Below are 27,999 nucleotides of genomic sequence, written 5' to 3'. Positions count from 1 at the left end.
GATATAATGGAATGTAAATTTATTATAAACTTTATATAATAAAATAATATTGTCATTTAGTACTACAAAGCCACACAAATGTGATGTCACACTGGACATATGAATAATCAATATTAACCTCTATAAAAAAAATCATAATTTACATGCTGAGGTTTCACACTTTCATGTTCTGTCAAAAAAACACAGATCTAAAATATATTATACAACTCAGAACAATGTCCAGGGATGAATCCAAATGTTTAAAGAAAAAGGGGGAGGTCTGATCCAGATAGATTTCCAAAACAAATTTTCCTACAAGTGGAGATGGGAGGGGGTTCAACATTGGAACTCTCCCCCTGGATCTGCCAATAAGACCCTAACCACATCTTTATACCTGTTGTACACAAATTAAAATACATGTTAATTTTGAATTTTACATACTGATGTGTTTTTCTTAATTGAACTTCTGTACCAACACTAACTTACCAAAACATAACCTAGTTTTATCCAAATTACCAGTGACATAGGGGAAATGCCCACGAAAACAACTACAGTATCAATCAAAATGTTTGATCAAAAATATATAATACAGTGTGGTCTAGCCTTTAAAATAGCTTCCTAAATTTGTCTTTATGAGGAAAACACAGTTACATGCTTCCTTACCACTCACAAGAGAGTAGGTTGTGTTAAAAGTTTTGAAAAAAATGGTATTGTAAAAACAATTGTCTTTGATATTCTGCAGAAAGGAATTCTTTAAGGAGGTAGACCTAGGGTAAGGGACATAACTTATGAAATCAGTGATATGTTTGTATTATATTCAATTTCAAAGCCTCTCAAGCTTTCGTTTGAAACAGAATAAAATGAATCCAAGTTAATTAGATGCTTACATAAGATTGATGTAAAATGCTGAATACAAACATACCAATGATTTTTAAGAGTTGCGTCCCTTACCCTAGGTCTACCTCCTTAACATAATTTTCAAAATATATTTAAGACGAAGTGAATGTCACCAAACAATTCACAAGAACAGTAGATGTGCTACTAAAGTTTTGAAAAAAAAATCGTAATTTAAAACAATTGTACATGATATATTACAAAAAGAAAGCCATGATGTCAAACTAGAAGGCTCTACTGAAGAAGACATCATGACTTAATGGCTTGTTGTTACATTTCGTTGTTATGTAAATGAAAGCTCAGAGACCCCATTAAAAATTCTGTAATATCAACATGGTTTCAAATCTATGAAATCACGATTACTTGACAGGTAAAACCATTAACTTCTTATGTTATTGAAAATAGTGAAAGACTTCTGACTAGAGTTATAGATACAGTTATTAATCAGCTACTATCATGAAAGTTTTTTTTGTTTGTTTGGGTACCAGTTATCATGATTTTTATATTTTAAGTTTGGCAATCCACAAAATTTGGTTTACCAAAAAAAAAAAAAGAAAACTTCCTATTTGTTAGTATGATTGGGATGTCAAATCTATGGAATCAAAAATCTACAAATTGAAGTTTTTCTTTAAAACATGAGAATGGGTACTCACAATTAAAATATTGGTTCTCTACTGTTCCTACTGCCTGATATTATCTATCTCAGGGTACTCCCATGATACTAAAAAAATATATGCAATTTCCAATAACAACCTTACGTCAAATCTACCGTAATTGCTGATAAACAGAATAACACAAGTTTTTATTCAGAAGAATTATGCATGCATTTTAAAGTGTATGGTTTTGTAAGAATCAAGCAAAATGGGAAAAATCAGAAACCCCACCGATCTGACAATATAATTTCACTCAAGGATGCTTTCTCTATTTTAAAAGACCATTATTTAATCTGCAGCAGTGGATTTGGTCTGGAATTTTTCAACAGAATGTTAAAGGATGAGGTTTTTGACAGAGTTATCTGGCCTTGAAATGTTCATTGTCAATGAAATTATAACTCATTTTACCAAAATTACATGGAAAATGTTGCTATATTTCCTTGATTCTGATGGTGCAAATAGTCAAGTTAAAACTTTCAAAATGGTGGGTTTTTTTATGCTGTTTCACCCACTGCCTGATTCTTACAGAGACTGATACTGAACATCCAATAGAACCACTATGGTATTTTTTGTCTCCACTTCAAAACTGCTGTAATTCTGCATATATAGTGTGGAACTGATTGCCATTTCTGATTATTAAATATCATGAAACATGAGAGAAACTTGAGGATTGCATTAAACTATTCTATACACTAGAGAGATCACCAAAGATGAAGAATTGTCATGGATTTACAAAATCATGGATTCAATAAAAAAAATAATCTGACTTTCTGAAATAGTGAATAAATCACTTTGAGTTGTACCTATCGATAATTCAAATTTGTCCACTTTCAGCTAAAACATTCATATTGCATATAATGAGCCATGAAATTGAAGATGAAATTATATAATTGCCTGAATAAAATCCCTGAATAAAGATGAAACTTGGTGGAGCTCTAAAAAAGCACCTCATTTTGTCATTTTTTGGCACAAAATAGTATACATATGATACACTATATTACAAAAAACTGATAATAAATTTGAGACAAGATTTTAACTTACTTCAGGAGAAAAGGGGTCAATCATTTGAATCTAATGAGGGGTTCACATTTAAAAATAAAGTTTATGAAAGGGATTTATGGTGAATATAATCAAGAATGACAATTTTTTCAAAAAAGAGATAGTGAAGAACATAGTAAGGCATGAATTCAAAAGAGAAAAATCTTTGAGGGTGATCAATCATTTGAAGCCCTTTCTTGAAAAAAAAAATTATAAACCTCAGCTATGCTTCTAAGTGATAGTTTCTCTCATACTTCTAAATCTCTCCGTGTGTCTTAAGCATCAATGATTTTCTCAAGAATATTAATTGTTCTATTCCCCACTGAACTATGAAATTCATTATCATATGATACATATGCTATAAAAATTAAAAGTAAATTAGAGACAATATGATGTTAAACACTTAACCATGTGGAGATATAGAGAAAAATCTATAGACATTTTTAAATGTCATACATTAAAATGAATGGAAATGATAAGGATCTAATACTGTTATATGTTTTAGTCGGTGTCTGTGAAAATATCAACAACAGTACAGCGCATACAATGATTATGATCAGGGGATAGATTTAGTCTTCCCTTTACTCAATGAAAAACACCTGATGAACTCTGAGAAGGTGAATTTAAACTCGACATAGATTCAAATACCTATGGAAATGAATTAATTGTTTGGTAGGAAGTTAAAATCTAGTTTTAAATAGTCAAGTTAACTACCTCAGAGTTCGGAAGCTCACCAACTCTATCCACTTAATGTTATCATTGTATGTGCTATAATGCAGCTAAATCTCAGCTCTAATGAAATTAAATTAAAACTACTTTCTCTGTATAACTTAACAAGCCTCAGCGTACATAAAACATAATGAAATATACAAATCTTAGGATATTTATAAAAATATTTATTCAAATACTGGAGTTTCAATTGTTTTAAGTTAGAGATTTTAGTAAAAATAATTACAGTAAAAAGTTTTTCATTTTTTTTTCTCCATCTATAGTCAACTTAAGAACTCAATTTTTCCTTCTAACTACGATTAAAATCATTCACGGATATAAAAATAAAAAAAAAACAACAACAAGGAATTCACTTGGGATTCAAAATAATTTTCATCTATATACTTCTTTTAAGAAGATGAAGACAGAAAGACTCAATCTGAAGGTACACACACAAACATATAAGCAGTCAAGATTAATAATTAAGCAACCCTCATTTTTTTATATTTCTAGTCCATATACTGACCAAAGAGTGGTTCTTGCAAAGGATATGAAAGAATGACTTGAATCATTTTAACCATTTTTATATTAACAGCTTTTAAAATTTTTCATACAAAAATTAACAAAATAGGGTAACATATCCTTGAACTGGCTTTTGAACAGTGCATGTGCTTTCTTCTGCAAGCTACTGACATAGAAAACATGTTAATAAAAATAACTCTCTATTTTATACTGGTTCTTTTAAAATGTTCAATCTTTATAAATACAACTGCTCAGATCATAATATCCATACATTTTACATCTGAAGTTAAGTGCTATTCTCTGTAAGAATCAGGCAGTTGGTGAATCATGGTGGAAAAAAAATTGCCATTATTCTTATTTAAGATGTTATCTAAAATGCAGAAATGGCATTGATTTATTTTTTAAGAGTCATTAATTTAAGGTATTTATTGCAATTTCATTGTCAAAAAAGGAGAATTCACTTTTCCCCTACCATTCTAATGAACTCATTTTTCTGCATCCTCTTGACACTTTTAAGACAAACTGTCAATTTATCTTCAGTAGACCATTAACTTTGTGTCCAAAATGTCAAACTTGTGTCTTCCTAAGCATGATTTATTATTTTTCAATTTTGCCTGATCCTCACCGATTCCAGCACTTAACTACCAGTCCACCTAAGAATCATGCAAAATAAGAATCCATTGGTTCATTTGAAAAAAGGTCACATTATAATGATTTTTTTTTTAATTTTTACATGAGGTAATTAGGCATTTTTGGAATGAACAATGATTTTTCATATGGATTATTTAAGTGAAAGATATTTGAGGCAAAAAGACATAATAGGATGCATTGGAAAAATCAGAGCTACTGCCCTTTAAAAGAAAATGATAGCGCCTTCAATTGATTTTTTACCCCTTCTAGAATAAAGCATATGTGTTAACCCTCCTGCGGGAGACTCCCGTAATTTTACCTATTGACCCACAAAAAGTCTAAAGATAATATAAAATGATAGTACATTCTCCTGATTTTTTTCAGCCACTAAAAGAAAAATATATAAAATCCAATCCTTGCAGAATTTCCACACAACACATTATAAAAACAAATTGGAATGTGACCTTACAAACAAATCATCCCTGCATGATTCTCAAATAGATAGCTACTAAGTACTTCACAGTAGAAGTCATGATTACAACTCCACACTTCATACACAAGAAGCCTAGATAAAAACATCACAGTTGTAATGTGTATCACAGAATAAATCACATTTAAAAGGCCACTAAAATCAATTATTTGTTCTTTAGACTTGCCAAGGAAAAAAACAGGCAAGTTAGGAAACCAAAAAAAAAGACTAAAACATTTGGCAGATTTAATATAATAGAGAAAATACTAGTAGAAAAACTCCAAATCATATGGGGCAATTATAAATCATTTTCTCAATATTATTACAAAGCATTTTACCATGCAATTTTTTTTTCTAAACAGGGTTAGAAATTTATACTATTCTAAAGAACAAACAATTTGAGCAGCATAAAGAGAAATGCTTCAATAAGATATGTAAGAAATCATAAAATAAGGTCAATGGAATCATATGAAAACTATAAATTGAAATTTATGCATGTACATTGCATATACATGATGTACATACTTTCAAAAAACCTCATTTCAATTAAAAAACTAATGGTATTTCAGAGCAAACCTCCAGTTTTCTATTCTGATTTAAGGAGAATTCTTTTAATCCAAACAATTTAATTTTTAGTCCAAATTATCAACCTTGCAATTATGAAATGAGTTTCAAAACTCTCCATTATAAGAACACAGAAATAGTTCCTGAATTTATATATGTTTTTGGTGAAATGACTTTGACATAGCTGTTAGGAATGTTGAGAAAATAGCTAAGATATGGTTTATCTCCCTTGATCATCTGTCATCTGTTTTGTGTAGATGCTGTCTGAGAATAAATTAAGGAAATATTATATGCAAATTTTCATAAAGAAACAATGAAATCTTACCATAAAACAGCAAGAATTTATTATCAAGCCTTCAAACATAATTTTTGTGTGAATATGACTGACACAAAATTGAAAGCTCTTCAATAAAAATTATCTAAACAAAATAAAATAAAATAAATTCCAGAATTCAAGCAGGACAGGAAACAAGTTTATGAATAACTTGAAAACAAATGAGTCCATAACATTTCCAATATTTTCCTTTATCTACTCCTAAGTTGGAGCTAACCTTTTTATGACATGCTATAGTGTTTCTGGGGAAACATTGTTTCTAGAATTTTCACTGTTTCAAAAAATGATAATTGTTATCTAGTGTTAAAAACCAATTTCTTGGGTACCGTTACTATTTTTAGCACTTTTCTGTCCAAAGGGAAAATAATATGTTAAGATAAATATCTATGACAAATTGAGATTATTGGTCAAACTGGAAATGGACACTCCCAATTAGAAAGGCTAGAGTTATGAGTGTGTAAAGTGTTCATTTCAAAAAAAAAACCTCTTGGGTGCCAATCTCCTCAACTGACCTATAACCTCTTTCTGATTTACTATGTATTACTCTCCTAGTTTATAGCTAAACCAGATGTGAAAAAATAACAAGGCATGAGTACTAGTCATTAAAAACCCATGAAGTTGCTTCCTTTTAACTGTACTAATTAAAATAAAGAGATATGGTTAGGTACTGAGTGTGGCTAAAGCTTTGAAGTAGCCAATATACCCTCTGCGCAGGAGATTGATTGGAAAAATCAGGTCATGCTGACAACCATAGAACTTAGGAAAAGTTACAAATAAGGACTAAACCATCACAGATATATTTGTACAAAAGGATACATTGATGAACTGATGTTATGAAGCTGAAAAATAAAACAAACATGGTTTGTCATGTCAATATTCTCTTTGCATAAAAATAATAGTTACATAATTCTTAAAATAAGTTTTTATATTTTTTTGGCCTAGATGTATGAGGAAACAATTTTGATATGAAATATTTATTAAAAATTGTGTCAAATACAGGTTTTGAGGCATTTTCTTGACATCTGGGATCTAGAGCTTTTGATGTAATACATGTACAAAAACTTCCATTTTCAAAGTCTAGAATTTTGTCTGATGATCTAAACTTTTTTTAATACAATAAGGTGCGACTAGCTCTTGCTTTAAAAAAAAAAGACTGAATAAAATCTATTACACATGACGTCTTTCACAGAAACTTAAATGAAATGACATTATAATTTCATTACCTGATCAATCAGTTTGGAAAGTTTTTGATTTGCAGAAACCCTGGATTTTTCATCATTCCCTCTCTGTAAATCTTGATGGATATCCAACTCAAAATGGAGTCTGGCCAGACACTCTTGTTGTTCTCTTATCATATCCATCTGCTCAAATGTTTTGTTGCCCCCTTTATTACAAATATAAAAATGCATTACATGTCATTTTATAACAGCAGATAAAACATTTAACTTCAGGAGATAGAGTCTGTCTTCCTTTGATTAAATCACCACTACCTGGAGAAATGTCTTAAGTAGTTAACTGACCAAATTAGGAGGAGATTCAAACTTTCTACCATTTCAATGGTGTTTCAACCCGTGCAGGTCTGGGTTTCTAAAGAATAGGCCTGCAGCAGCGCTAAGCTTGTCATAAAAGGCAACTAAATAGTGCTCAGAACCCTAGCCAGGGGCTAGGGCTCTATGCCCACAGAGCAACTGGGTTGTGTGTCCCAGGTGGTGGAATGGGGTACCCCTGGCCTGTTACATGCTGGGGTTGTCAGGCCATAATACAGAAAAGCTGACCGCAAACCATAGTGGTGCACCTTGTAGGGAAAGATGCCACGCTCCTTGCACATTAAAAAACTCTCCTGTGGTATTCTCTCAGAGTATGAACCATAGGGTCCGTCACAGGAGGCTAAATTGCCCGACCCTACCCACCTCTCCCTATTTCCAGTGGCAATCAAAATTTGTTGACCCCATTATTCTTATGTCCCATCCCATTTTTCATTTCATTCTCATTTCAGGTTCATTTTGTCATCCACTTCATGTTCATCGCCTGAATATAGTAAAATATTGCTGCTCTGGCGTTAAACCCCAACAAACAAACAAACAAACAATGGTGTTTCAATCTAAATTTGGTAGAAAATTTAAAACACTTTGTCAATTGTCCAGATAGCTACCTACAAGAAGTTTTTCAGGTGATTGTCAATTAATCAAGGGAAGACAAACTCAATCCTCTGAAGTTTACTACATGTATATTACTCGCTGTTATAGATACTTAGAAAAATATAAAGGAAACTACAATTTTGTATAAAATAGCAGTGGAACAGAATTGATAACAGGCAAAACTATACAACACATAATGTTCAAACTACATGCCAAATTTGTGGTAATTCAGTTCAGTAGAAGCTGAAAATTTTTTTTTTTTGTGTACAAAATAATGCATTACATTCAGTTATTTTTTAGCATTATTAAATGAATTACCTTCACTTGTATAGCTTTAAAAAATGTGTTTCCTTCTTATTACCTTTAAAACAAACAAGAGGCACTTAATATTTAGAAAGTTTATATCATGATTAGCTCATAAACCTAATACCAGTTTGTGATTCACTCTTTGTAGAGAATCAAGCATAGCAAAGAAGATAACTTAAAAGTCTTTTTTTGGAAGATTCTTTTCACATGTATTTTGAACATGTGAAAACCAATTTCTCTTCAATAAATCTAATAAAGCTACCTTGAAAATTTTCAGAGTTCAATTAACAATATATTGATTCCAATGGGAAAAAAATGTATCCCTTGAATAAATAATTATCATTATATTAACTTCTCTTCTCATGAATAATTCTTGTTGAACATCATAAAGAAATCCAACCATGTATTTAAATGCCTACCAAAAGCTTGGAGTTTCCCTGAGTGAAAGTCTTCCAGTAGTTGTAGAAGTCCTTGTTCCATTGCACGAACATCAGCGACATCTGTGAGAAAGGAATGTTCTTTACATGGCCGACTTGCAGCTGGACGCCGCTCCTTTTTACCTGGTAAAATGACAACAAGAAATCTTTCAGTCAATACTCACTGATCCCAAACACCCAAACTTAAGTGTATGGTCAAAATATAAAAACCACAAACAGGAATTTACTATTGTAAAAGCCTGGAATCAAATTCAAAGGTATGATATAAATATAAATGTGTATAAAGCTTGTGTCAAAATATCAAGTGGTTGTGTTAAGTAGTTGCAGAGAGATCTGTTATGAAAACTTGTGACAAACAGATAGACCCACTAGGATAAAACAGGATATTCCTATCCTTTATAAAAAAAATTCATTTTTCAACTTGAGTTTCCAGAAGATGATGAAGATGTACCCCAACAAATGTACCTCATTTGCTATGAAAAAAGAGAAAACTATAGCCAGTTGCCATATGAAATCATGAGATAAGATGGGAAAATGGATGAACATATGCAAAAAGAGCATTTTGCAACAGAAACAAAAGGAAATTAAAAGAATCTACTAATTACATACCTGCTTTTGACATTTTTCTCTCTGGTGCTGGTTTAGATACCGGAAATGACTCATCTTTCCTCCTGAAATTAGAAGGATCTTTGTCCATGGTGACAGAGAACCAAGTTCTCAAATACTCCTGGCCGATTGAAGGATCCTGGAAAAAAAAAAACAAGTTGCATTGCCATTAAATTTGTCAACCAAGTCATTTAATATAAAATACTTTTAACCTACATTCTTTCAAGATCCAAGGAGGTTAATCTTGATGTTCATAATTAAAAATGATTTCATTTTTCAGACCACCAACATTAGTTACGATAACCTAAACCTTGTGTCCAATACTCTCCAAACAGGGTTATTAGTTCCCATTATCTATAATGATGCAAGCATGGGACTGATTCACTACAGGCATGAAAAATCTGTTAAATAAATCTGAAATGTATATATTCCGACTAGATGTTAAAAGCGTGTTGTTTAAAATAACAATGAATTCATATTTTCATCTTTGAAAGCAACAGAATTCAAGAAATTGTCTATCTTTAATTTTAAAATAAATTCATTTTCATTAAGTTCAAGATCTGAACTTGAACACAAAGTTATAACATTGTGAGTTTGAGAAGGAAATGACTTCAGCATGAAAATGTAATATATTTATAATAAAAATCCATTTTAATTAAATTATATATTAATTTATGTCATTTATTTGTTTGCATTTGAAAAACAGTGTTGTGTCATTATGAGTTACAGGATGAAACTGTGGGTAAGTAATGGACACAGGGTTCTGCTGTCATAACTACACCAACATATACTAGACATATGCCCATTTTCAAAAAGGCAAAAAACCAAATCAATTATCAAAGACTTAAAATTATTTTACCATGCTATTAACAATTGAACAATATTACTCGACTTGTCTTAAAGAAGTTAAAATTATTGATAGAAAATACCATTATAAGTAAGAAAACCCATACACTTCAAAGCTTTGTTTCAGCCATAGTAAACATGAATGGCCTGAATAGAACATTGACATCATTACAATCATGGTCTATACTTATTAGACAGAATAACAAGTATTTGATTGCTTCATCATTAGGAATTGGCTTCTAATAGTAATTCTGCTATTTCAATATTGGTTTTGCCCATTTGAAATTTAGAATTTATGTAAAGATCTATACTATATGAATGGTAGTATTGGAATAACAAATATTTCATTGTCATCACCAATAGGAATTGGTTCTTCAAATGCAATACTGCAATTCCAATATTAGGTCTTGTGTGTTTAGAATTCTTAACGAGAATTTCCTTTGTAATCAAACTGAAAGTTAATCAATGTAAATTCCAATAATAGAGCATTATTACTGTTTAACATGAGAGGTTTACTGATAATCTTTTCATGGGAGTGCATGTTTTCAATTCTAAGAAAAAAGGGGGGGTGATAATTTAAAAAAAAAAAGAAAAAACATTGGTATTGGAAATATTTGAATGTTTCAGCATATGTATATAACAATAACAACTTACAGAACCTTTATAACTCATTTCAAAATAATTTAAATCTGAACACCCCAAATCTTGATCAATTCTGTTGTCAGGGAATAATTTTAACTTTCAATTTCAAATCTATTACTTTTGAGTACCAGTAAATTTAACTCATTAGGGCGCCACTAACCCAGCCTCTGGACATGCCATCATATAAAATACAATCTCAGACATGCATTAGACATTCCATAATTTCTTTAACTCATCTTACCATCAAACAAGAAAAAGAAACATAAGCCTTTGCACAAATTTTATTGTTGAAGACAGAATATGAAATAAATCATTATAATATAAACATCCTGTTTTAAACATTATTCTGCACTCCATGAATCACGGAAGGTGCTTAGGGGTCATCAATTACAACTACTTAAGATGTCTACGATTATAAAAATACAAAAGTTTTGTAGAGATAAATGTCCTGAGATAACTTCATAGAAATCTGATCATATGTAAAGATAACTAGGAGTTCTACTGATGTCTACTGTTTACATGTTCAACTCCTTCAACACATTTTTGCACCTGTACTCAGTCTGGAATTGTTTAGGGTAAGACTCTTCTACAGTTTGTCATGCGCTATTGAATGACAGTTTTTTTCTACTTTCAGAATCAGATGATTAGTATTTTTGTATTATGAAAGTGTTATGTTTTGACTACATGCAAGTGTGGATTTTTAGAGGGTGAGAGGGTGGGACCACAGTATACCCCCTTACAAAAATAAAATAAAGTAAATAAAAAATTGAGTATATTTTCTTTCCATAGTGAAATTTTGATTTTACAAATTTAACCCCAAAGTTTTTCTTGCCTTCCTCCTTTGCATTTAATACTATGTATGCCTCCCTTATATGAAATTCTTGATACATTCCTGACATGTATCTTCTATTTACAAGCAGGTATGATCCCACACATTAGAGCTTAGTGACAGACTAAAATAAACGTAACTGCTAAAAACACTGACAGGTGGACTGAGAGACAGACAAGGTGTTTCCAATATAACACAGACTCAGACTGGAAGTATAATATTTTCATCCAAAAAGGGATGAATTAACAGTCCTTTGAGGATAAACCATCAACCAATACATATAAAGCATCACTGTAGAGAAAAATATATTTTGTGAACACAATTGAAATACTACAGGTTCTTTTTATGAATTATACCTAAAACTTATCACTCAATTTCTAGACATACTTTTTTCAAATACTCAGTTTTCAAAAAAATACCCATGATTAGACATTTTAATGTCTGTTGAAATCATTTGGCTTGTTCATTAAGGTATACAAGCAAAATGAAACTGTTCATTTCTGTAAAATACCCATGATTACATATTTTTTATGTCTGATGAACTCATTTCATTCCTTCATTCATATTTAAAACCAATATAAAATTCTACATGTCATTCTTCATAAAACAAACTGAGGGTAGAAATTAACAGATGTAGAGTAGATTATTACCATAACAATGTACAGGAGGAAAAATCACTAGAGAAATGTTTATAAAATTTTCACAAGTTTTAACACCATAGAGACTTTACTAAGTTCTGAAATAAAGGTTGAGAATTAATTAACGAGAATAACAGAATGGCTAAATGTTGTCAAAATTGTAAAATGTAAATAAATAAATTTGGAACTGCTTTGCTTAATAACATTATATAAAACAGTAATCTTTTAGGTGAAGCTGAATTCAACAAGAGTAGAAACCATTCTTAAAAATCTATTATTAGTAACAATGACCTTGACCTTTAACCTAACAACTCCCTAACCACTCAATCTTTTATCAATCCATGAAAAAATAAGTTAGTCTGTGGTGGAAATGGAAGAACAGACAGGCAGACAGACAGAAAAATTATAAAGCTCTCTGCTTCTGTGAAAACAATGCATCACAAAACCAGTGGAAGAACAGACAGACAGACAAATTATATAGCTCTCTGCTTCTGTGAAAACAATATTAAATACAGAATGTATCACAAAACCAATTACCAGCAAGTTGAAAGTAAGATAGGTTTTTCTTTTATTTTTTTTCTTTATGTCAGAAAGGAAGGGTCAATGTTTGAATCATTCAGTGCGATTTAAAAAAAAAAACTGAGATTATACAAAAACAGTAAGAGAGGAATGGAAAGACAATCCATTTCCTACAACTCTTTTCAAAGGGGCATAACACAGAAATAAGAGTTGCAAGCTTGATCTGAAGCTCTTAACACATATCTAAACTTCCATATAAAACCATCATGAAAACATATGTACACAGCAGGGACATCAAACAAAAGCTTAATATATTAATAAAGAATATGAACATATCATGCCATGCAAGAAAGCCATTGTTCAGATTTGACTTGGTTGAATGTTTTCTCTCTCTGCTACAAAACATTCATTAGTAAACGCCACAGGCTTTTAGTATCTCATAACAAATCACCTTCAATGTGAACAGTTAAATAATTGCATTGTTTATCATCAGTCCTTTAAAACTACAAGACCTATAGCTAATGGCCATAAATATCAAGTACAATTTTAGTTTAAGGGATTGATTCAAATGGGGAAAAAAATATTACAAAAATCACTTTGAAACAGACTATACATTTCATGAGAGAATACACAATGTCAATTTTGACAGTGTCTACAGTAGCTGGATTTAGAGCAGCATCAGTCAATTCAAACTAGATTTGTTAATTTGGAAATTATTGCAGTATTTGTAAAGAATTGAAAAATATAAAATGTTCAATATCATGCCATGTGACTGACATTTCCATGAACATTTGAACATATTTTTAAATTAAAAAAATTAAAATTCATCATGTTATATTTTTTTCTTAAACTCAAAATGACATGACTAAAAACATAATATCCTGATATTTTTTTTAACATTAGATCTTGCAGACTTACAACAATAGTGTAAAACATATGCCCATACCTGAGCAGTGGTAAGTTTTGACAGCAGCACTAAAATACTGTATCAAATGTTAAGATCCTAGCTACATGTAACAGCAGTTATGGAGGATCAGAAACACTGCAAATTAACCATGTGACATTTGCAACAAAATAGTCAAGGACGCTTTACCTTCTAAAGTTATTAGGGAAAAAAAAACAATGATTTGATCAAAATCACAGGATATGAAAAACTGGTGTAGCGTATTTGATGCTACAGATTGCTTTTCAGATTATATACCAATAAATACTTGTAATTACACACCATAAAATGAAACTGCTCTTCCAGGAAAAATCAATTAGCAAAAGATTAACTTAATCTGATCAAATTTCAAAATCAAAGAAACCAGAGAAATTCTAATACCATGTCAGGCATCACTATAATTATTCCAACTAATTTTCCAATAGTTTGAAGAAAAAAGACATTCAAGAAATTCAGAAAACTGTTTACTCCTACACACGAGTTAGGTCTATACCAAAAACATTAAAACAAACACTGTTTCATCTCCACTCAAACAATTCAACAATTTATCTCAAATGGAAATGTTTGTTTTTGGATATTTTAGTCTCTTAATCCTTCACCCTTATGAGAAACAGTTACCTCTAAAATCAGTAACTAATAGTTCATACAGATGAAATGACTAATTCTTTAAGAATAATCAAGGAAACCAAGATTTGAGCAAATCGTAGGAATATATTCAAAGAATAATGACTAAACAAGGAAAATAGACACATACAACAAAGAACAAGAAAAAAACTAAAATATCACGTACAAAGAAATGAAAGTAAAAGAGCAAACCGGACTCCACTATAATCTAGGAGCATGGAACAGTTGCACCAGTAGGGTAAGCATCCTCTGTTTTGCTAGAAACAACCACTGATTTGCTCACTATACAAAATTATGGTTGATTACAAACATGAAGAAAACTTTAACATGAAAAAGACGGATTTTTTCAAGTTTCATACAAATGGTCCAAATGATTGATTGATTGATTGATTGTTGGGGTTTAACGAGCAGCAATATTTCAGCTATATTCAAGCGATGAACATGAAAGGGATGATAAAATGAACATGAAATGATGATGATAAAACGAAAAAAGGGATGGGACACAAGGATAATAAGGGTCGACAAATGTTGATTGACACAAGAAAAAGGGAGGAATGGATAGGGTCGGGCAATTTAGCCTTCTGTGGCAGAGTGCAAAGGTTCCTACTCCTATCCAATACCACAGCAGGGTTCTTTAACATGTGAGGAACTTGGCAACTTTCCCAACACGATGCACCACTATGGTTTGCGGTCAGGTTTTCCGTATCATAGCCTGACAACCCCAGCATGTAACACGCCAGGGGTACCCCATTCCACCACCTGGGGCACACATCCCAGTTGCTCTGTGGGCAGAGCGCCTAGCCCCCGGCTAGGTTTCTGAGCACTATTTAGTCGCCTTTTACGACAAGCTTAGCGCTGCTGCAGGCTTATTCTTTGGACACCCAGACCTGCACAGGGCTGGTTCAAATGAAGGAAATCAAAAGTCCACTAAAAGAGTCCAAGACCCAGATAAATTACATTCCAAATGTCCTATGTCAGAAATCAAAGATCCAAGACCTTGGAACACCAATAACTAGAATCTCTGGAATAAGACAAGGACCATTCAAAAAACATGTATAACCCAAAAATTTGTAGTCACATACAAACATGGCAATAATTTATGAATTCACACTTATTAGAGGAGAGTGTAGCAAAGACTGTCAAAATTTAATACCCCTACTCAGAGAGCAAATTGCAAAATTTGGCACCTGCGAAAATTACCCGCTACTTGATATATACCAATTTGATTAAATCTACCGCAGTCAGTTGGACCCCAGTGCATAGTATGGACTGGCTTGAGTCAGACTGACTTATATACTGAATATACTTTTATAGTATACAGTGAACTTCAAAGAAGCTTTCTTTCATTATTTAACCATAAAACAATAGTAAATTGCATATGATTCTAAAAAGCTTTATCAAAAGGTATAGAAAATGGAAAAAAAACTGCAAAATAATTGTGTTTAATTCTAGAACTCTAAGGACTAGAATAATTAAATTTCCACACATTTTGACATCAAAAGCAGCTATGCACAGTATGCTGCAAATTGTCAGGAAAACTGACAAATTCAATATTGAGTCATGCAATACTGTGATAATTTAAACTAATTCAGGCTCTTGGGAGTTTTCTCTGCTATGAAGGATAAAATAGTTATATGGTTTTTAGTAGCTATACTAAATCATGTTTCTTCGTGGAATCAAAAGAGAAAATATCTTAACATGGATTCAGATGTCAGAATTTCCATATGATCGACACTAAAATTTATAGTTCTTACATGTGTACATGCCTATCAACTCTTAGAAAAGATTTGCTTGATGAATAATAACGCCGAGAAATTTGAAAGTGAAATGTAATTCCTGTCAAATCATCAAACTTCCAACAATTCATGTAAATTTGGAACTTTGGAGTCTGAATTTTAATTTCTGTCATTTTACATGTATTGAGACTTGAAGACTTGAAATGACTCCATCTACAGTGAAACCAGTCTACAAATGTGCCACACATGATAATCACATGATTTGCATCATCAGATTATCATATGAATCGAGCACTATATGATAATCATACGTTTCAATTAACATATGATAATTGCATGGTTATCAAATGACAATCACGTTTTTCACAAACACATGATCACCATGTTTTCAAACACATATTATCATATAAGAATCATATGACAACCATATGATTACCACATGTTAAATATATGATTGTCATATGATTACCATATAATTATCATATGTGGCACATTTGGCTGTGTAAACTGATCCTCTTTGGTATATTTCAATCAGGTGTTTGGTTTACTAAGGTTAAGAGTACATTTACATTGATAATAAGGGACTTAAAAATGTGACTGGTTTAAACAGGTTTCCAGATTATTTAGAGACAGATTTTACTGCATTTTTCATAAAAAGTTTTCTATTGAAGATTTTCGGATGAAAATTCTTTTCTTCTCATTCAAAACAAAACAGAATCAGGTCTCATCTCTTAACCCTTTCTTCTTCCGAGATTTCTGACTCTCCTCTTTTAACTGCACAAAACCACAATGGTAAGGAAAATTGGGAAGTGGGGGGGGGGGGGTTTCTTAGTGTGTTTATATTTGGGTGGGATATGCTCAGGTCTGTCAATGAAAAACATCTAAATTTCAGTCAGACAAACTGTCATTTTCATTTGATTCCCTTGATTACTCTTTCTAAGAAATACTGTCAATTATGAGCTATGATATCTTACAGTTTTGGACAATCTCATGACTTTTTTGTGTCTTACAATGGCCTTTCTAGCACAACTTTGCCTACACAACTAACTTAAATCCCAAATCAGTAACTGAGAATCAAAGATTGGCTGGTTGCTCATTTCCACTGTCTCACCAAGCAAATAATTCCTGTTCCATGACTAACAGAGTTTCCCACTCAACAGTTGAATTAATTGCTTTTCTGGACAATCAAAAAAACATAAAGAGACCATTAATTAGTCTGACTTGATCCTTTATATAACAACTACTCAACTTCTGAAGTAATGATCAATAGCCTAAACCCTTGTATACTGAACATACAAAATACAGCAACATTCCATCACATTCCTACTTTCAGAAAATATTTTTTAATTCCTTAGAATTTTTATATTAAGTTAACCTATAAAATTGTACCCTCTTACAGAATATCTTGCATGCAACACTTGCACTATGGAATGCATTTTAAAACATATTTTACTAGTTTATAGTACAAGTTCTTTTAATACATGTAAATTTATTTATGGAAAATGTTAATTTGGCTCAAAGTCAAACCTACAGGTACATTGTACATGTATTTTTGTGAGGCTAACAAGAAAGCATGAAAAAGTCAGGAGAATACTCATGCATTACATTTTTTTAATTCCAGGAAAAATGAAGAAATTTACTTTGGTATTTATTGGTAACCTGAGATCAACAACTTTAAAACTTATTTAATTTTCAAACTATTATTATTTTTTCAAAAGATATTCTACAATGTCACATACTTTTCAACTATTGTTACAAGATCCATCCTTTATCCTTGCTGTCTACGCTACTGCAATAAGGTAATTGTTCAGTATAGTTATACAGAGTCTGGGATGAAATGACGTTCATATGGCGACTATGATGGATTTCATCATAATTACTGAAATTAGGAATCAAGACTGTGGTCCTTAGGCTATATGTTTCAATATTTCCATATTTTCCATAAGACTCATATAATATATTACTGCTAAATTTAGCTATTTTGCTGGCTTAAACAACAAATCAGGAAATTGTTACAACAGTTACTGTAAAATTTCATGATTTTCACTTAATACAAATCAGGATTAAAATTAGATTCTCTGTGAATGTTCCATTTTCAATATGTTATGAGTAAGAAAACATTTCATTTCTTCATGTTTCTTCTCTACCCTACCCCCGAAGCACACATACCAGACCTGTAGCCAGGGATTAAAGGGGGATAGACATTTTCTCTTCTGCACCCCCACCTCATAAGCTAAAAAAGCATTAAAAACATTTATAAGCAAGCTTAAAATTGGTTAAGCACTTTGAAAGTAAGTAAAATTTTGTCCAATTAATATGATCAAACCCCCTTCATCTCTACAAACCACTAAAAATTTCTGGCTAAAGGCCTTACATAATACACTGAAAATAATGTGCCAAAATTTTGCAGCATATCATATACTTCTAATTTGACACACATTAAAGAAATGCAATTTTTTCTGTAATAAATGGTCTACTCTTATAAATAATATTTTACAATGGTTTTTCAGTGATGGTTAACAGCCATACAAGCAAGATGAAGAAAAGCATCAATATACAATAGGGATTTCCTGTAATGATGAGTAGTCAAAGAAGGTCTCGTCAAAAATGACAACTCATGAACACCTACTACATTACAATGTATATGCATTTACAAGTTCCCAATTCATAAACCAGTAACCTTGAGTTAAAAAAGTTTATTGAATGTATTGATTTGCATAGTTCATGAAACCAGAACCTATATAAAAAGGACACGAACATATTCCTGTGCTCAAGGATAGAGCTTGTAAGTCTCATACTCAATATCTGTAACTCCTACTGTAAGCCTTCAAAACCAAAATAGGATTTATATTTACTTTACCAGGTACTTCAATATGATATAACTAGAAAAGGTATGGTGTATATGTCAAAGAGATTAAAACCCCACCAGGATGAAAATGTCAGTCCATGGCCATCCATTGGTCCTCGTACTACAGGACAGGCTGCAACTGGCCCCAAAACATCATTACACACAGGTACAGCAAAAGAGTTGCGCTTATATACTCATAACATAAATAAACTAAAGGTGAAAGTGAAACAAGACATACAGGGGCCAGATATTCTTAACTTGTGTGTAGTCAGAATTTTTAGGGACCCATTCTTGTGAATTCACAGGGATCATGTGACAATACTTAAATGTACAAGCCCTGTTGATAGAAATTTCAAATACAAACATCTACTAATTAAGTACCATTCTGTGTAAGAATCAGGCAATGATTGGTGCATCATTTTTCTCAATTTGGTCTTCATGGCCTCATACATATTCAAATATTCAAATGCATCTAGAAAACAACTGAAAAGCTATTTAAATTTATCCTGAAGCATTGATGGCGTAGGTATTTTTTGACTGCATATACATGAAAATTTTCCCACCAATTTCCCATAGTGCATTTCAACTAAATTTTATCTATCAATATCTTAAAAAGGCAAACTTTACAGACACTTTGACAGTAATGTCTTGAGGTTATGAGGTATAAATACTTGGATAATGCAATAAAATCTCACACCTTATACACATTTTGCCTGATTCTTAGATGGAAAAGTACTTAAATCCTACAAAACAAATGTACTTCAAGTTTCTACCCAATGAAGTTTACTTCAGCAACAAAAAACTTACATTCAAGTTGTGTAAAAATTGTGTAAAATAATAACTTCAATAAATCTTATATTTTGACGAACCTATGTATGTATAACAGACAGACAGACAGATAAACAGACTCCTAGACAGACATCACAAAAACAACAAAACATATGTTTTAAAAAAAAACTCCTAATTGAATTAACTACACTCATCTCCATATCATGGTGAAGGTGGTAAGCCGATATCTGTAAATGAATTATAAATTTAAACAGTAACAAAATATTATACTTACCATACTTTGAAAGCTAAGAAAAACAATTATCTCTATCTAAATGAAAAGTGAAAGCAAATCTGAACTTACCATTATGGGAAGCAAGCCTTAAAAGCCGAGGGGAAAACATATGATCTAAAATCAATATCGTTACATCACTTTCATGTTTTGTCAGGCTCCGAAATGTTTAATTATTAATGGCTGGCGTCTATTGCATACTAATTCGTTTAAATTAAATGCTCGGTCAGGAAGTCATCATTTTAAGAAGTGTGATAATATGATTAAGAGTATTAGAGTAAGTCTTTATAAATATTATGTAATTTAAATTATTAATGGAAGTATATACTTAGATGGTAATAATATTACGTTAATTTTCTAAAAATGCTATATAGCTTGTACAATACAAGGCAACAAGCACAAAATTAACAAATTAATTATAAATATGATATTGAAAATGTTCAAAAACTCATAGGGGCTGAAAGAGATCAATCACAGAGATATTGCCTCATTCCAAATGTACTAGTATGTAATAGCATTAATAGCCTTGAAAACATTTGAAAAAAAAATGTACTCCATATTAAATCTCTTCAATAGCACTGAATTGAATGATTGGTTGTAGTTTAACATCCGACAGCAGATTTTTTATTCTTTACAGAACAAAAATGTTTGATCAAACAAACAGACCCGGATTTGTATTAGCCCAACTGAGTCAGATTTCTAATGTCCTAGCTCAAAGAACCAAAAGTCTACAGATACATATAAACAATGTCATGCCACTCAAACTACTTAATCTGACACTGAGCCAACAAGGCATTACTCTATCTCTTATATAAAAGGAGAATGAATATGGCAAATATGGCAAAGGGACAACAATCCCACCGGGTTGAAAAATGTCAGCTCAAGGCCACCCATGGGTCTTTAATTAGCAACAATGAAACCCTTACACCACATGGCAGGCTGCTGCTGGCCCCAAAACAACATTATACACAGGCACACCTACATACTTGTCTATATATATATATATATATATATATATATATATATATATTGTATATGTTTGGTCAGATGAAGTTCTAAGTAACGACAGGCTTTGTGTGACTCATTTCGGGATCTCCAGAATATACATGTATCATTGTAGAAAATTGGAAATATAATGCAAAAAGTCATATATACTCTAATTTTCTAATCCATCAACCCCTTCTATGAACTCACACCTTGAAGTGGAAGAAATTATTGAATTAAAAGGGCTTGACGATACACTGGAAACTGATTAAAACAGGTTCCCTTAGAATTAGAAAGGCATGACGATACACTGGTAACTGATTAAGACAGGTTCCCAGTTTACTGTACTAGACGTTCCCTTAGAATAAGAAGTGCTTGACAACACACTGGTATCTGGTTAAGACAGCTTCCCAGTTTACTGTACTACAGGTTCCCTTAGAATTAGAAAGGCTTGACAACACACTGGTATCTGGTTAAGACAGCTTCCCAGTTTACTGTACTACAGGTTCACTTAGAATAAGAAGAGCTTGATGACACACTGGTAACAGATTAAGACAGGTTCACTTTTCATAATGTTCCATACAGTCAGATCTGGGAGAGTGATATAAGTACCCTACCTTTTTCTGTTAATTTTTCCTGAATTGATGTAATTCCTTAGATGATATGCTTTCAAATTAAACCATAACACACTAGAGTGTCTATTTTTTTAACTGGATTACCCAGTCCTTTTCAAAAGCTGCAGGAAACACTATTTTAGACATGCAGGAAATATAATGTGATGTTTCATCATTTTTTTTGCCTTCAGTGGTGTTATGTATACAAAAATCAGGAATTGCGTAATTACATTTTCTGAAGAAACTGAAAATAATTGTAATTGACTTTCTTTTCAATAACATGTAACTGAAAGTTGAAAAATTGGAGTATTTCAAATACATTTCAATTACATTGCATTCATGTAACTTACTAACAAAATGTACATTAAATCAATATAGAGGTAACAGTGTCTGGTTTAAGCTTTCTCATGTTACTCTAATAGTTATTGCGTTCTTTCAGACTAAACATTTTGCCATTTCTATATATTTGTACATGTACATTTATCGTTTAAATTACATGTAACTATGTCATTGTTCATGTTTGCATTTAATTATCTTATAAAATGTATTTGCAATCAATAAAATACATTTAATAAATCACTGTAACTGTAATGAAATGTAATTGGGGGGAAATGTAATGTAATTGAAAGTATTCAAATACTTTTCAAAACAACTGCACCAAACCCTAGCAAAGATCTGAGAACAAGCCCTTTTAGGTCCTGTGCATAAATGTTTTTAAGACCAGCTGATGTCATGGGATCATATCCATTACTGGTAAATGTAGTACTACATGATTCTTATTAAAACTAATAATATAATGCTCTTTGAAGGGCCAATCAAGGATGTTTTAATGGGATGTCACAAGAACTAAGATCTTTATCATTGAGATTTACAGAACACTTACACACATGGGAATGGTAAAGTTTTGTTAATATATGTTCAAATCAATGAATTGACTATATCTTTCAGTGCTTGCTTATTTGGTTTTCTGAATTCAATAATTTGGAAACAGAGGAGGACCTAAAGTGCAAACCTTACACTTTTCATTGACTGGTTGATCGACTGCAGTTTAACATCCATTTTCAGATACATAATACATTATAGTTCCATGATATCAGATTCTTTTGGCATATCCTGTTATGTTCAAGAAAATACACTGCACTGCCATTTTTTTTTCAGTTGCTATCTCATAGAAGGAACAGCACACAGGAAGACAATCAGTCATTACTTTCATATTTGTCTACTAGAGGTGGCAAACCTTGATGAGAATTCATTCAAGTGGTTAACACAAGCAATAAAGACATTTGTATGACTCAGCTGAGTAACAAACCCATGACATAAAACATATAAAACCATCAAGGGGATTAAGTCTTACTGTGCCAGTCTTGTAAGCAGATTATTCATACGATAAAAAAAGATTATATGACCAAGGTCTTTGAATGAGAATTTTTTCAGAAGGACTTTCAAGGAAAACTCAATTAAATTATTATTATCTAGGGTCACAATAACAACAAAGCTGATGCTAAACTGGACATCCCTTTGTAATGTAAATTTGACTCTGACCTTGACCTTTGACCTTAATAAGCCAAAGATTTTAAGTTACATGTATTAGAAGACACTAAGGATGAGCTACATTTGGTACAAACCATTAAATGGTGACTCTACAAGTTTGGTTAAAATTGGTCAAGGGTTTTTCATGTGAACAAGTATTGGTATTCGTGTAAAAAAATCCAGCTCAGACATCAACATAATCCAGAGACAGACCATCACAATCAAAGTAAGATATTCACTTACATACTTTACTAACTAATAAAAACTCCACACTGATTCTATTACCAATATTCATTGGAGAATCGTAAGGTTGGAGAACGTGTGATAAATTGTCAAATTCAATTATTTTCAGATTTCCTGGAAAAGTCAGCAAAACCTTTTCATTTAGTTTAATCTTATCAGTGCCCTCTTGAATTCCTATCAATCTTACTTTGGTGATGGGATATAAAATCTATTTTCAGACAATGAGAAGTAATAAAAGGATTTCTGACAGCATTAACAGGATTTGAGATAAGACAGCTATTTCTCTCCTTTAAGCAGATGATGTCATATAAAAAGCAACATTTAGATCAAAATACAAAATCAGGCCTGGGTCCAGAGATTTTGAAATGGAGGGTCCTAGCTACTGTATTCCCAGTACATGTATTTTCTCATTTTTGCCCAAATCTAGCACAAAAACTAAATTTTCCAACAAAAGGGGGGTTTCAAACCTCCGGAATCTTCCTGAGCTCATGCACAATTTTGTATACCTACATATAAATAAAAGAACATCATTCCAATGTCCCTTTCGAAAAAAAAGTCAAGAAAACTTTAAATTCACTGAAACTTTCTAAGTCCAAGGGCCACAACATCCATAAAAATCAATCATCCGTAACCAAAGTCAAATTTTATCTAAAACCTCTCACAGTAAGACTACATACAAAAGATAAAATCAATTGGTAAAAGCATTACAAAAAAAGTGTGAAAAACTGTAAATTCACTGAAATTTTCTAAGTTCAAGGGCCATAATTTCCGTAAAATCATTCAACCGTAAGCAAAGTCGACCTTAACTTGTAACTCTTCATAATACATGTAAGGCCACATACCAAAAACAAACTTATTTGGTAAAAGCATAACAAAACACAGGCAATAAATTAAACAAGAAGTTGTGTAACAATTTTGACTCAAGAAGACTTTGATAGGATTATCATAAGGATCATTTCAGCAATTGAAAGTTTCTATCTATCATAGTTTTCAAGATACTGGCTGAAAACAGTTAAAAAAAACCCTGTCATTTTTCCCCTTTCAAGGGCAATAACTCTTACAAGGAGTCAACTGACAACTTTTATCCCTGAAGACTTTTGTAGTCTTATTAATAAGGATCATTTCATCTATCAAGAGAATTTGGCTAAACCTAACAATTTTGGAGATATATGTGAAAAACTACTGTTTGACCCCTATGTTCTTTTTTAGTACCAATGGCCATATTTTTCAAAAATCCCCACATCAGTTCTATGCAGGATACCCCAAGGAACATTCATACCAAGTTCGGTTCCAATAATAACATAATACATTTGCACATATACAATTATTTGTCCTTAGTTTTTACATAATTAGTAATAAGTTATTTTCTCAAATTTTTTTCCAGAAATCCAACCTGTTATATTTTTCTTGTGTTTTTGTCTTTAAATGAAAGAGGAAGAATAAAATCAATAAATATATTGAAATGAGAAATTTGGTGTTTAGGTTGTTAAACATGTACATGTAATTAGTGAGCTAAAAAAATAGGGGTTTTTTTGTTGTTTTTTTTAGCCACTTTGTTATATTCTTATGTTATATCTATAAATTCATGCCACAAAAATTATAAAATGATAGTCTTTTTTATACTTTTTTTGGTAACATATGAATCTTCCAGTAGAACTGGAAGGTTCATATGTTCTGCCCTCAAAGTTCTGATTAACTTGCATCAGTGGAATTTTTTAATACATTCACTGAGGGATTTAAATGATGGCCAAGTCCAAAAATGGTAAAATGAAAACTAAGGATCTTAATATCTGACATTATATAGACCCAATTTTTTTGTTTGCAAGAAAAGGAGTTTCTAGCACGAGTTTTCTCTGCAATATTATGACATCACATCAAAAGTAGACAGATACACATACAGTTGTACATTGTACATGAACTATCGAATCAGAAATAAGAAATAAAGAAAATCAGTCCTAACGACGGTTGATTGGTGGCAAGTTGATACGTCCCCAACCTTTTCTGTTCCCAAGTTTATCCCGCCCCAGGTCGAACCATCCCTAATTTAATCTGTCCCCTCTAATAATTATATCGTATAACATTTAGTGTCATATATCGAAACCTGTACATGTAATTTACAGACAATTTTATTTATGACAATGGTCATGGATATGGCAATGCAATAATTGAAACTAGGAAAAGTTTTCCATTCTCTTTTATCTAAAAAGGAGCAGAGCATCAAATATTGTTTTTCTTACTGAGTAGCTGCTTGATGTCCATTATTTCATTAAATCAAGCTTGGGGAAGCTTAGATGCTACGTTGAACTTGTAAAAATCCTGATTAAAAACAAGTATGAATGGAAAACAATAACCCTTTAAACATAGAAAATAACTTAAATTGACTAATTACTTTTCATTTTGTAATGTACATGTAACTATAAGTAATTACTCTAAAGTATAATCTATTTATCTACACAATTGTAAATTTAAAGAAAAGACATATATATGAAGAAAAGGGTTAGATATTTAATTTCAATGTTTGTTTAATATATTTTAATTGTATGAATTAAGATTAAGATATGAAATAAAATTCAAGAACATTAGATAAAATGCCGGAATCTTTACTTTATTGGTACACGACTAGGGCAAATATTACATGCCAGACTGTGAATGAACAGTGCTTCACTCAACGAACATCTATTCAGTCATAACCTTGTTATGTGCACCTGTGGTCATGTCGAATCAACTTCCCATTTTTGGCTTTTTTGTCCCAAATATACTTTGCTACGAATTGAAATCATATTTTCTATGGCACTTGAAGTACCTATTACTGTAAATGTATTTTTGTATGGCTCAAATATTCTAAATGCTGAACAAAATGTAGAAGTTTTTCTTAAAGTTCAGAAGTTTATTATCAAAAGTAAAAGATTTATAAATGCTTGACTTCCATGTACATTTGTACTGCATCTCTACACGAATTTTGTAATTCCATTTTTGTTTTTATATTCGTTTGTCTTATTTACTAGTCAATTATGAAAATCATTCCACATGCATCCTATTTACAAGAATATTCTTGCAAGTTTACTCTTAAAGACATGGAACTTTATACAAGCTATCTAGCTTCTTTCCGAAATCTACCATGAGTTTGTGTATAAATGTGTATACTGTATTTGCTTGTGCTTATATACAAGTACTTGAATAAATATGTTTAAAGTGATAGTGTGAATTCGTATGATAATGCATAATGCATCAAGTTTATGATTGGGGACAGATCAACTTCAAAATAAGGGACTGATCCACTCGGGGACAGATTGACTGGGGTCTCACTAACCACTTCCGGGTCAAATGGCCACCCCCCTATGTAGTACCAAAAACACACTGAACCTAGACATATGCATTGTAAGTGCATTATTTGTGTGTATTATGATTAAAAGTAGTCAAAATAAAGCTGAGAATGTGTACTTTAAAATCATATATGTAATTAACTACAAAAGTGTATGAATATTGTTTACATGTGTGAGTAATTTGCCTCCAAGCTGTCAGTTAGCAGAACAGGTAAAAATGTGGATTTTCAGTATTATTTATTCAAGTAAATTTTGTGAAGAATTTCTACTATGATCGTACCATTAGCATAATGATTTTGGAAGCCTTATTTTCCAAGCTTCGCAACGGTATGCAGCTTTAAGATGTCATTTGTCCTGGGAATTCACAGTGAGACTTTGAAAATTACTTTTTTAACATGTAAAGTAATGGAAACGTTAGAAGTGGTTAGTGAGACCTGGGAACATATCAACTGGGGACAGATGGACATGAAATCAGGTTGATCCATACCTAGATGTTATGTCCCATGTTTTTTTCTTTACAAGGTTATTAACAAATAAGTTAAATATGTTTAAAACAAAAATGTCCATATGATTCCAATATTGTTTTCTTTGACTGTTTGAGGTCCTTAATTTAGGATGTTGTTTTAAATTTTTTTTTAGCATTTTTATTTCTTTATTGTTACATACAATGTATATGTTAATCAATGGATATCATTGTATACACTACTACATTTAAAATTATAAGGTTCTACTTAAAACTGCATGATTGTTTACTGCTTTATGATCAGTTGAAGTACATATACATCTATATAGTTCAAAAACATATTTGAATAGGCAGGTTTAATTGTGGATAAATGATAAGTAAAAGGACGTAAAGACTGGTGGTGGACTGAAAATGGGCAGAATCGCCTGGGTTGGCTAGAAGTCATTGCCAAACAAAAGACATGACTTTATTTTCCTTCATAAGCATTTCACGCTTCGTCTGTTTCATATTACTTCGGAGAGTGGGAAAACTTATTGTTGCTCGAGCAAATATCACTTCTTGTGATCAGGAGAGACCAATTTCCAAAGTCATGGAACCAGGAGATCATAAAATATATAAATAGAAATTGATTAACATAATGGCGAGTCAGTGTGTCATGAAATAAAGTGAGGATAAAAAATTGTACTTACATTAAGGGCTCAGATTGTCATATAAGTCGAGGTTACGATAAAATTCTACATAATCAAGAAACAAGTTGTTAACATCAACAACTTTTCAGTACCGGAAGTAGATCTACTTTTGCACTGAAGTGTTCATTTCAACTTAGGTCATCTCTCTTACAAAGGGCGTGCATCTTGGCAACGGATTTAAATTAGTTCA

At 31.7% G+C, this 27,999-nt stretch overlaps 1 protein-coding gene and 1 long non-coding RNA gene across 5 annotated transcripts; one reads left to right on the top strand and one right to left on the bottom strand.

Moving 5' to 3' along the window:
- Positions 1-4: 4 nt before the first annotated feature.
- On the bottom strand, positions 5-27,942 carry LOC148613336 (coiled-coil domain-containing protein 28B-like). Of its 4 annotated transcripts, none has more exons than XM_088586723.1 (6): positions 27,810-27,942; positions 9,282-9,417; positions 8,655-8,795; positions 7,015-7,175; positions 6,608-6,630; positions 5-5,721 (listed from the first exon to the last, which is right to left on the bottom strand). In XM_088586723.1, the coding sequence occupies exons 2-6, from the start codon at positions 9,367-9,369 to the stop codon at positions 5,691-5,693; spliced, it is 444 nt and encodes a 147-aa protein (XP_088442849.1). In that variant the 5' UTR covers positions 9,370-9,417; positions 27,810-27,942; the 3' UTR covers positions 5-5,690. The 4 variants fall into 4 exon arrangements, with proteins under 4 accessions (XP_088442849.1, XP_088442845.1, XP_088442848.1 ...); XM_088586719.1 differs by lacking the exon at positions 27,810-27,942 and adding an exon at positions 20,036-20,186; XM_088586722.1 differs by lacking the exon at positions 27,810-27,942 and adding an exon at positions 19,967-19,985.
- LOC148613337 (uncharacterized) lies at positions 11,188-19,307 on the top strand. The gene is made up of 3 exons (XR_015923349.1): positions 11,188-11,341; positions 13,656-13,708; positions 18,566-19,307. It is a non-coding gene; the product is annotated as an uncharacterized LOC148613337 (long non-coding RNA).
- Positions 27,943-27,999: the final 57 nt, after the last annotated feature.

Source organism: Perna viridis, chromosome 6, assembly GCF_037379345.1.
Source record: "Perna viridis isolate PV_CMFRI_1.1 ecotype Kerala chromosome 6, ASM3737934v1, whole genome shotgun sequence".
In the NCBI taxonomy this organism is placed as follows: domain Eukaryota; kingdom Metazoa; phylum Mollusca; class Bivalvia; order Mytilida; family Mytilidae; genus Perna; species Perna viridis.
Note: the sequence above shows the minus strand (reverse complement) of the source record. Positions and strands in the feature narration are given on the sequence as shown.